Source organism: Drosophila takahashii, chromosome X, assembly GCF_030179915.1.
Source record: "Drosophila takahashii strain IR98-3 E-12201 chromosome X, DtakHiC1v2, whole genome shotgun sequence".
Taxonomy (NCBI): Eukaryota; Metazoa; Arthropoda; class Insecta; order Diptera; family Drosophilidae; genus Drosophila; species Drosophila takahashii.
Genome location: NC_091683.1, coordinates 10,531,987 through 10,543,673, shown reverse-complemented (window position 1 = coordinate 10,543,673; position 11,687 = coordinate 10,531,987). Strand labels below are relative to the sequence as shown.

The 11,687-nt window shown below is 41.5% G+C and overlaps 3 protein-coding genes across 3 annotated transcripts; 2 read left to right on the top strand and 1 right to left on the bottom strand.

Moving 5' to 3' along the window:
* The first annotated feature begins 381 nt into the window (after window positions 1-381).
* Window positions 382-4,005, top strand: LOC108056241 (ATP-binding cassette sub-family B member 10, mitochondrial). Its single transcript, XM_017139956.3, has 6 exons — window positions 382-833; window positions 898-1,104; window positions 2,149-2,351; window positions 2,414-2,695; window positions 2,757-3,500; window positions 3,561-4,005. The coding sequence occupies exons 1-6, from the start codon at window positions 494-496 to the stop codon at window positions 3,828-3,830; spliced, it is 2,046 nt and encodes a 681-aa protein (XP_016995445.2). The 5' UTR covers window positions 382-493; the 3' UTR covers window positions 3,831-4,005.
* A 478-nt stretch (window positions 4,006-4,483) lies between these two features.
* On the bottom strand, window positions 4,484-7,887 carry LOC108056242 (probable methylmalonate-semialdehyde/malonate-semialdehyde dehydrogenase [acylating], mitochondrial). Its single transcript, XM_017139958.3, has 2 exons — window positions 7,682-7,887; window positions 4,484-6,249 (listed from the first exon to the last, which is right to left on the bottom strand). Exons 1-2 carry the CDS (start codon window positions 7,709-7,711, stop codon window positions 4,717-4,719), a joined length of 1,563 nt encoding a protein of 520 aa, XP_016995447.2. The 5' UTR covers window positions 7,712-7,887; the 3' UTR covers window positions 4,484-4,716.
* A 135-nt stretch (window positions 7,888-8,022) lies between these two features.
* LOC108056221 (uncharacterized) lies at window positions 8,023-11,404 on the top strand. Its single transcript, XM_017139934.3, has 3 exons — window positions 8,023-8,115; window positions 9,674-9,971; window positions 10,893-11,404. Exons 2-3 carry the CDS (start codon window positions 9,924-9,926, stop codon window positions 11,211-11,213), a joined length of 369 nt encoding a protein of 122 aa, XP_016995423.1. The 5' UTR covers window positions 8,023-8,115; window positions 9,674-9,923; the 3' UTR covers window positions 11,214-11,404.
* Window positions 11,405-11,687: the final 283 nt, after the last annotated feature.

Genomic DNA, 11,687 nt, shown 5'->3' with positions numbered 1-11,687 from the left:
TTTTAAACCCAATTTTCACATTTTTGATAAGGGGTAACATCATGATTTTTTGCAAAAAAAAGACAAAAATTAAAAGTTTTCAGGTTTAAATGCAGATCGATTGGGAATTTTATTACGAGTTCAACGAGGTATGACATTCCATATTTGGATCATTATTTCAATTTATATGACCAAAATACTCGTTTTGTTTGGGTAAAAATCAAGATTTTGATTTTTGATGCCAATTTGAAAATTTTCTTAATCGATTTTTTGCTGTATATGTATAGGTACCATTTATTTTACAAATAAATTAAAAATCCATCTTTATATATCAAAACCTAGCTATTTTCGAGCTAAATCGCAAAACAGCTGATCGTGCCCACCACCGCCGCCGAGCAAGAAGAAGAATTCGAATTCGTTTTGTTATTTTTGTTTTTTACAACCAAATTCGAAATCCGCTTCAAAATCTCTCCAGTATTTTTCGTTTAAATTTCTGAATGCGACAGGAATCACAATGCTGTTGAACTGCACGAGGCTGACACACGGCTGCACGACTCTCCGGGTCACGCAAATCAGCCAAATCCGTTCGGCCACATCATATAACCACCATTTGGGCAGGTGCCTCCATCGACGCACCACCAGGATCGCATCCCCACCCACTGGGCAGACCACCCACCAACCACTCCGCATGCAGCAGTGGTGGTGCATGCGTCGTGGTTTCGCCCAGAGCAGCAAGTGGTTGGCCAGGAATGCCAAGGCGGACGCAGCACCTCCCATTAGAGCCGGAAAAATGGCCAGATCCCAGTACGCCCGCCTGCTCAGCCTTACGAAATCGGAGAAATGGGTGCTCTCAGGTGGTTACTATATATATCTTTTAAGTTTTCCCTCTTAGTTCCTAATGTATTCCTTCTCCTTCAGCTGGAATCGGCTGCCTGGTCGTCTCCTCGGCGATCACCATGTCGGTGCCCCTCTTCCTGGGCAAGGTCATCGATGTGGTCTTCAATAAATCCGGATTGGACAGCGCCGCCATGGCCAAACTGGGCGAGTACTCCATGCTGCTCCTCGGCATCTTCGTTCTCGGCGGCTTCGCCAACTTTGCCCGCGTCCATCTCTTCGGAAATGCAGGTGAGTTGGGGCAAATTTACCCTTGTAACCTTGGAAATAGGGAAAGAAACTAGAAAAATCAATAGAGTTCTAGCTAAATAGGTCATTGCTCAGGGAATTCTAGCACCTGTTTTTTTCTTTTTAATTTTTTAAAGGATTATTTATTAGGGAAAATAGGTAAAAACTTGTTATTTAATTTAAGTACCTAGAAATGAACTCATAACTAATCATAATTATCTTGTGTTATAGGTACTTAAAAAATTAAATATATATGAATATTAATTAATTCCTTAAGATTTTACTAAGCTTCATTAAAAAGTTCCTAAAAGAATAAACATAATTTCACAAAAAATGAATCAGAAATACATTATAAAATAAAATAATTTAATACAAAATAGCGATCCAACTGGAAGGGGGGAAGAATCCACCCCAACCAGCACACCTCACAGCTTATGATTATCTCTTGGATAAGTTGATTTCAATATTTACCCCGAAGGGTGAAGTAAGTGGTTTGTTTTGTATATTTATCCCATAAAGGGAATAAATTTTTTGTATTGGCTTAACTCGCTGGTTAAATTTGGTGCCACAATTAGTCGGGAAAGTGGCCAACCCTTGATAGCTGTGAGGCGCCCGACCGCCGAAACTCGTTGTTTCCCAGCGCTATTTATACGCACCACTCGCGGAATTAGCAGTTGGGAATTATAGCGACGACGCGACGACGGGGATGGAGACTGACGTCATTAGCGGACGCTGCGACTGCGCGGATTTATTTGAGATATGCAAAGGCAATAATATAATTTAATTTATTTATTTTATATACCAGCGCTAGTCGCTTTGAGTTGATATTTTTAAGTTATTATTATTTTTAAATTTAAATTTTTGTATGAAATATTTATTTCTAAAATTTCTTAATTACAATTATAAATATTTTAAACTTTTTTATTTATTTTATATATTTTTCTTGACATATTTTTATCTTTTTAAAATAAAATAATAAAAGTATTTATTTTATCAGCATTTTACCCTGAAATAGTAATAATTGTCCCCCCTATTTTTTCTTTCCAGCTCTCCGGATAGTTCGAAATTTGAGATCCCGGCTGTACAGATCCATGCTGATGCAGGAGGTGGGCTGGTTCGATACCAAGGGCACCGGCGAGCTGATCAACCGGCTGAGCAACGACACTTACATGGTGGGCATGTCCCTCAGCCAGAATGTCTCCGATGGCCTGCGATCGCTGGCCATGATTGGCGTCGGCACGGGCATGATGGTATGATGTGATATTATATAATATATCACAGAACCCTTCTAATCTTGTGTTTCCCCTGACAGATCTACACCTCGCCTCAGTTGGCGGCTGTGAGTGCCTTGGTGGTGCCTGCGATGGCGGGCATGGCCATTGTCTATGGACGATACGTCAGGCGGATCACCAAAACGGAACTGGACAAGCAGGCGGAGATCATGAAGTATGCGGAGGAGCGTTTCGGGAATGTGAAGACGGTGAAGACGTTCTGCCGGGAACAGCAGGAATGCGCTGCCTTCGATGGCAAACTGGGTGAAGCCCTACAAATTGGCTACAAGGAGACGCGCGCCAGAGCTATTTTCTTTGGATTGGTTAGATCTATAGACCTCTTAACTAAAGATCACCTTTATAATCCTTGATTTTCTCCCACAGACCGGCTTCTGTGGCAACTTCATCATTATTTCTGTACTCTGGTACGGTGGAACCTTGGTTTTACAAGACTCCCTGACCATTGGCGCCCTCACAGCCTTCATGCTTTACGCCGGCTATGTGGCCATCTCGATGAATGGACTGTCTAATTTCTACAGCCAGCTGAACAAGGGCATCGGGGCCTCGGAGCGAATTTGGGAGATCCTCGACCGGGAGTGCACGATACCCATTGACCAGGGTATCGTACCGCTGGAGAAACCTCTAGGCGAAGTGGGTTTCCAAAATGTCTACTTCACTTTTCCCACTCGTCCCGAATCCGCTGTGCTCTCCGATTTCTCGCTGAATCTGATGCCTGGCAAAACGACGGCGGTGGTGGGACGTTCGGGATCGGGAAAGACAACGATAGCCTTGCTAATGCTGCGACTCTATGATCCGCAAGCGGGCTCCGTCCAACTGGATGGCATTGATCTGCGAACGGTGAATCCCCAGTGGCTGAGGAATAATATCGGCGCGGTCAGTCAGGAGCCGGTGCTCTTTTCCTCCTCGATTCGTGAGAACATCCTGTACGGTGCCAATCCCGGCGAGACGCCGACGGAGGAGCAACTGCAGCGGGTCGTCGAAGAGGCGAATGTCAGCCAGTTCACCGACCAACTGCCCGATGGCCTGGAAACGCTCGTCGGCCAGCGGGGAATGATGCTCAGTGGTGGACAGAAGCAAAGAGTGGCGATTGCCAGGGCGCTCATTAAAGTAAAGTCTTTATAATAAATTTAATATTTATTTGTAATACTTATAAGAAACTCCTTTCAGAACCCCGCCATCCTGATTCTGGATGAGGCCACCAGTGCTCTGGACGCCGTTTCGGAGAATCTAGTGCAGAATGCCCTTGATAATCTGGTTCAGGGACGCACCGTATTGACCATTGCCCACCGACTGAGCACAATTCGGAATGCCGATTCCATTGCCGTGCTGAGCGAGGGAAAGATTGTGGAGCAGGGCAGCTACAATGAACTGATGGGCATCCAGGAGGGCGTCTTCCGGGAACTGGTCGCCAGCCAGGCGTTCGCCGGACGAGATTGAAGTCGAAGCTTCAGATTGGGAGAGGGACTTAAGGATTAGCTGGATTAGATTAGGTGCGGGCCCACCGCTGGTTGGTGGTGGCTCCGCTGGTGCAACTGTTACCGTGCTATGTGTTCATAGATCAAATGTTTTTATTTCTTTGTACAATACACACCATTGACCGTTGTTAAAGATTGACCGTGAGTTTTCTTCAGGAAGGATAGTAGGTTATTAAGTATTTAGCCAGGTGAGCAAACTATTTCTTATGATTACTTTCATTTACAGAACAATTCATTTACATAAACAATATTTCAGACTTACAATTTGTTAAATTATAAGTAGATTTATTTTTTCATTATTTGAATTGCTTTTATTTACTTTAAACAATTTATTAGAATCCTTTTTAAGTCCGTTTTCGATACTATGACTTTTTAATATTGTATAGTTTTTTAAATTAAATATCAGATAAATCTGTATAAGTCACAAAAAATTGCAATATTCTTTTAATTTTGAACTTGTTGTATTTATTAGAACCTTTTTTAAGTTCATTTTCAATATTAATTCTGAGTTTTCAATATCGTATAGTTTTTTAGATTAAATATCAGATAAATCCTTTCATGCCCCTCTTGTTTTTTCAACACATCTTCCAAATCCCAACATATTTAAACCAAATATTATTTTTTACATTTTCCAACATTTTATTGTTATCGTTTACATTTCAGTTTTTTCAAGCTTCTCTTGTTTTTTCGCTACACATCTTCTTAAATCTAATAAACAGGCACAAAAATAAATGCAATAATTTCTTCTGTATCTAGCTTCTAACTACGTCCTGTGTGCCAGCATCCAGAAGTTCAATACGTGGAACATCTCAACCGGGAATCGGGAATCTTCTATCCAGATCCTCCTCCTACTTCATGGTGGGCATGGCCACGGCCGCCTGGGTGTGGGTGACATCCGTCTCCCGCCACAACTGGGTGACCGTCTTGGTCTGCGTGTAGAACTTGATGCCCTGCTTGCCATAGAAGTGATGATCGCCGCGGAAGGAGCCCCTCGTTCCGGTGAACGAGAACATGGGCAGTGGCACCGGAATGGGCACATTCACGCCCACCTGCCCGGCATCGATTTCGTTCACAAACTTCCTGGCAGCTGCACCATTGGTGGTGAAGACAGCGGTTCCATTACCATACGGATTCGCATTCACAATGCCAATGGCATCGTCCAGAGTCTCGGCATTCAGGATGACCAGCACGGGGCCAAAGATCTCCTCGGTGTAGCACTTCATGCTGGGCGTCACATCGCTCAGGATGGTCGGGCCCACAAAGTAGCCATCCTCATAACCGGGCACACTGATCTTCCTGCCATCCAGGACCAGCTTAGCTCCCTCCTTCACACCCGACTCGATCAAGTCATTGATGCGCTGCCTGGAGGCGGCACTGATCACGGGACCCACATCCGTTCCGGGCACATGACCGGCATTCACCTTCAGCTTCTGGGCACGCTCGACGAGATCGGGGATCCAGGACTGGGCATCGCCCACAAAGACCGCCGTCGACAGGGCCATGCAACGCTGGCCGGCAGCTCCGAAGGCGGCTCCTGCCAACTGATTCAGGGTATTCTCCTTGTTGGCATCCGCCAGGATGATGCCATGATTCTTAGCGCCCATATTCGACTGCACCCGCTTGCCATTTTTGCCCGCTCGCTCGTAAATATACTTGCCCGCTTGATCGGAACCCACAAAGGAGACGGCCTTGATCTCGGGCGCATCGCAGATGAAGTTCACCGCATCGTGCTGGCCATGGATCACGTTGACCACACCCGGCGGACAGCCGGCCTCGTTGAGCAGCTCCATCAGCAGCATGGTGGCACCGGGCACACGCTCCGAGGGCTTCAGCAGCATCGTATTACCGGTGGTAATGGCCACCGGGAACATCCAGAGCGGAATCATGGCGGGAAAGTTGAACGGAGCCACGCCGGCGGTCACACCGAGTGGCAGGACCAGGGAATAGGTATCCATATCGCGGGCCACATTGGCCACCGTTTCACCCATTTGGAGGGAGGGAATGCTGCAGCAGTGCTCGACCACCTGGAGGCCACGGAGGACATCACCTTCGGCATCGGCCAAAGTTTTGCCCTGCTCCTTGGTGATATTCTTGGCCAGCTCACCCATGTTCTCCTTGATCAAAGCCTGCAGCTTGAACATCACCTGCTGACGGGTGAGGATCGATTGGTTACTCCACGAGCGGAAGGCCTTCTTGTTCGACTCCAGAGCCGCCTGCATCTCCGCCTGGGTGGCCTTGGGCACACGGGTCACCACCTGGTTGGTGGCCGGATCGTGCACGTCGATCCATTCCGACGTCTTCGACTCCACGAACTTGCCGTCGATGAAGAGCTTGGTGGTGGGAGCGGCCGAGGAGTAGGACCTCTTTGCCAAAAGGCGGGCCTGCAAAAAATAGGGATAATATAGTCATTAATATAATGATAAGATGGGAAAATTCTCCTTGATATTTGGAGAAAAAAGGATAGAAGTTTTATTAATAGTATCATAGTCTAATATACTACTTAAAATAATAATAATAATGATATGGTTGAAAAATTCTCCTTGATATTTATGAAGTACAGATTATTTCTAAGGCTTACATAACTTTAACGTTTTAAAAAAAAAAAGTTTAGTAAAATAAAAAAGTTTAGTAAAAAAAATAAAATTACAGATTATTTCTAGGGTTTACATAAATTTAACGTTTAAAAAAAAAAGTTTAGTAAAATAAAATAAATTAAAATAAAATAGCGATCACTGGTAGGGGGTGGTGTTTACCTCCCCGTCTCCAGCGCACCTCACAGTTATAATTAATGGGTTTACGCTTAATTTCACTTTTCGAAAGCAAGTGATACACTTTTGTTGATTGATCTTTAAATTACAATTTATTTACAATCTTTCTGGGTGCCACAATTAGTCGGGAAAGTGGCCAACCCTTGATAACTGTGAGGCGCTCGACCGCCGAAAGTCCTTATGAAAAAGCTCTATTTATGCGAAGCAGTTGCGGAATTAGCACTTGGGAATTATAGCGAGCAAAGGGCTGCGACTGTGCTTTGTTATATTTTGCATAATTTTGTTATTTCTTATTAGAATCTAAAATTCAAACTAAAAAACATTTATTTTTTTTAATTATACCTGTTAAAAAATTTCTTAAAGTTACTTTCTCGATTTAATTTAACTTATTGCACTTGACTTTTATTTGCAATGCAAATTTCCAACTGGCCGGCAATTCTAACCTCAACGCCCTGGACAATTTCGTTTGCGGTGGGGTGAGGTTTATTTTTTGGATGTTGATAACCCTCAAGGTGGGCGGACATGTTCAGGGGGGCGCCACGCCCACGCTTATCAGTGTCCAGCTGGCAGACATGCGTTATTTTTATGGCACGCCTCGCATGGAATTATACCGCTTATCGCGTTTTATTGGATTTTACGCCAGTCCAAACATATTCTACCGCTAAATCCCCCCAACGAGAATTGTTTTTATCTCTGCTCGTGTGCTTCTTCTTGCTCTCGCGTTTTGTAGCGGAACATTACGTAACATGTGTTGTTGTCAATTGGCGATTTCTCACCGCACACACACATCTATACATAACTATTTGCTCTTGATTGATTAAGAAGGTGTGTGCGAGAGAGTGGGATGGGTATAGAAAAGTGCATTTCATTACAATTGGAGAATTCACGGCCAACCCACACATACATGCATACATGATTAGGCAAATTGAGAGATATCTTCAGAGAGAGACAGCAACTACTTGACAACCTGGCAACTCTATTATTTTTATCGTAAATATTATAGGAAATCTATTAATTTCGGTCCCAAAAAATAGGGAAAACTCACCTCAGCACCGATCAAACGCACTAGGGACATCTTGGGGATATTTGTGTAGTTGAGAACTGGGGATCGGGGATCGCGTGCTCTCCAAACGGTGGTTCCACTAGAACTGAACGCAGCCGCCGACTTTCGCTGCCGATGTGGGGGCCTGTGTATTATTCCTATATCCCCACTATATTATATAGTGTGTGCGATGGTGTGTGGCGGTGTGATTGTTGATATACGAGTCAAAAAACTGGATGGCGCGACTACGAGAACGGAGGCGAAGAACACGACGTCAAAAAGTGCTTAACGATAGCAAAATAAAATATAACACATATACATACTATAGAAACGCATACACCTTTAAGAACCTGGCGCACCAGCTGTTGTTTTTGTTGTATTCCAATTGTTATTGGTGTTATCAGTATGGTTGTTGCCGTTCGTTGGGGGCTCGTTGAGTGAGTGTGTGTGCGTGTGTGTTAGTTTGTTTTGCGATGTTTGTCTTTCCAGTCATTTCCCTGCCGGAGGGGCATATTACCTAGTGACGAAAGATCATAAAAAAACAATGACAATTAACAATAATCCTAAAAAAAAAATAAAAATAAGTCAGTTTAAAAGTTTATTTTAAAAAAATTTTATTTGTTATTGAGTTATAAAAAAAAACATATTTCAATGTAATCTTTTTTTTTATATCTGTGGGCTTTTAAGGTTTTTAAATAAGTTTACTTATCATCACCTATTTTTTAAACTGCCCAGCTGGATGGGCATATTAGCTAGTGACGAAAGATCATAAAGGAAAAAAAAGAAATAAACATAATCTTAAAAATATTAAGTGATTTGAACATTTTATTTTAATAAAATATTATTTATTATCAAGTTATATAAACAAAACATATTTAAATGTATACTTTTAAGGTTTTTAATTGAGATTCTTTATAATCACTTATTTTTTAAACTACATAAAAGCGCATAAAGTCTTCGGTGCTGGGCAGATATAATCTTTATTGGGTATTTATAAGCACCCGCTGAGATACAAAATCCAATGTAGTGGTGTTTGTGTATTTTTCCATTAATGTACATATGTATTTTTATGCCGAGGCACGTGTCAACCGGCTTCTGTGTAAGTGAAACTAAAACTAAATCTAATTAAATAGTTATGAGGCTTACTTTCAAGTTGCGCAAAGGAAATTAATCAGCCTAATTGAATATCCTTAATATCCTAAAAATCCCCTGCTGAGCGGCCTAACGGTAAACAAACGCATTTGCTGAATGTGCTAAAAAACGGCAAAGCGCCTGGCAGATCTGATTGTGAATGAAAGTAGTGGCGTTGCCTACTTTTAGGCGCTCGTTCTATTGAAATAATTTCGCTTTTCGCCGGGGCAAACAAAGTTTTTGCTCGGACTTCCGCTTCCTGGTCAACATAATTAAAAGTACTTTCCCTACTACAGCCAGTGTAACGGAATCCGTAGAGCCACACACAAATGTCTGGCTTTCTCTTTTCTTTTTTTTTTGGGGGAGCGTGTTTGTTTTGACTTTCAATGGGACGCTAGGCGCGCTCCTTTCTTCTCTTTCGATAGAGATGAGAACAAAATGTTTATAGTAAAAAAAAATAAATAAAAATGTTGAAAAACAATTAATAAAAAAAAATCCCCAAAAAAAAGATTTTAATGGGAGAAAAATAAGTTTTTTTTATAAATAGCATACTTTTGTATACCTTTACTTAGCAGTTTCAATAGTAGCCATAATAATATAAATAGCATAAATGGATAAAAATAAAAATAAAACAAAAAGTTGTATCATGCTTTATAAATAGTTTGTTTAATTAAATAAACGGCTAAATTAAAAACAAAATATTATAAATAAAATAGTAAAATACATAAAATCTCCTACAAAAGGTAATCAATGATTAAAAAATAAGTTTTATTAATAATATTCTACATTTAAATACCCTTTTTAGCGGTTTCTATTGAAATATAGCCATAAAAGCGCCAGCACTCTCTCTCTCTCTCGCGGAAGCGGAAGCCAACATGTGTGCAGGAGCATATAAATAGCAGGACGACCCGCAGGACTCGCTCATTCTGCTTGGAGAGCTTGGAGTAGAGGAGTGTGCCCAGCGCTCCAGCCGAGGCGCCTAAAATTTGGCAACAACAATCTTGAATCGAGTCTGTTACTTTGCGCAGTCCGGATTTACTACGCTGATTTACTGCCCACTGTCATGCTGAAGCCAGGAAGCTGAAGTTGAAAGGACCTCCAGGATCTAGGAAAGATGGAGACCACTACGGGCTACCAGGACATTAGCGCCCTGGAAAAATCGGTGAGTTAATCGACCAGCAAAATATGAATAGCCACTTATCAGCACAGTGGGGGGGATATTCGCTAGGAACCACTCGACCTGCAGTGAGAGAAAATTGATACGTTCCAAAGGGGTCAATTACATGGCTGGCCATAACAATAAATCGTCAGGCACTTAAGTTCTGATGGCGTTGTATTATTTAAGGTTTCAGCAAGGATCAAGAATACCACTAGACACGCCATGTTTAAGGATCTTTGTTAAGTAGAAATTAAATTCAAGGAAATGGAACTTATATACTTTTAACTATATTTTTAAAATGTTAAGGTTTCATTACCTATTCTCAAGTCTTAAAAATCTTTAACTTAAATTTCATTTGTACAATTGTTTGAGATATTTAAAATATTTTTAAAGCACTCATTGCGAATTCCTAATTCATTTTTTTGCTGCCAAATTTAAATTACGTTTATAACTTCAATTCTGGTTGCAAGAATTGGGTGGGGTAAAACCGACACGAGTTATTTTTAAATTTTAAAACCTTGGGAATCACAAGTCATTTGTTTGCAGTCAAATTTAAATGAAGTGTATAATTTTAATTTTGGTTTGCAATAAATGTAAAAATAATGCTGTACAGAGGAGAGTGGGGTGAAACCGACATGACTCGTTTTTAAAAGGGAGATCTTCAAAATGCTATATATATATTTATATATATTTTTTTTAATAAAACACTAAATAATGTAACAATAATGTGGTACAAAGGAGAGTGGGGTAAAACCGACATGCCCTTTTTTTAAATGGAGATGTTCAAAATGCTAGGTAAATCTGAATCTACATATATATTTTTTTTAAAAATAAAATACTGATTAAATAATAATAATAATATAGTTTAGTTTTCCGAAAATAACCCATTAGTAACCAATAATTTCTCTCTCTGTCTCTTGCCAGGTGGCCAATGCCGGTTCGCAGCTCTATACGATGGCCCACAAGCTGCATGCGGTGGAGCGCAGCCTCGAACAGACGACAATGGAGCAGATGGACGAGATGGAGGTCCTCGAGCTGCTCGAGTCGATGAGCGAGGTGACCAACGAGTATCAGAATCTGCGCAAGGACATTCGCGAGGTGCAGCAGTTGCAGCGTGACGTCAGCAGCTCGATACGCTACCAAATGCGCAGCATGCAGCAGACATTTCACACGCTGAAGCAGCGGATAGCCAGCTCCCAGAAGGGTCGCAAGAAGCCAGAGAAGCCGGAGCAGGTTGGGTCATGAATAATGCATGAGCCTTATTGATTGGCCTCTCGGAAAAACAGCGCCTAACAAGGAGCGGAAAATGTGTCAAAAGGGGGGTAAAGTAGGTACTACACAGAGAAAAAAAAAAGACCAAAAATAGTCATCAATCGGGTATTTTTTTTATATCAATTTCGGTCCGTTCTGTGTTCATATCAAAATGATATTTCCAAACATATGATTTTGTACCATATTTATATGAACGTTCATATTGTTCCTTTTTTTTCTCTGTGTACTTCTATATAGACACCAAAATCTGAAGCAATCAACTGTGTAACTATATATATATCGCAAACACCCACACACTCAAACACACCAAGCATTTAGAGAATCGAGAAAAGATCCTATACTTTATATATATACACACTCGAAGAAAAACCCCAATACCCAATTGTAAGCACACTTATGCGCTATTCACACTATGTTTTTGGGTCTTTTAAGATCATAGAGCATAGT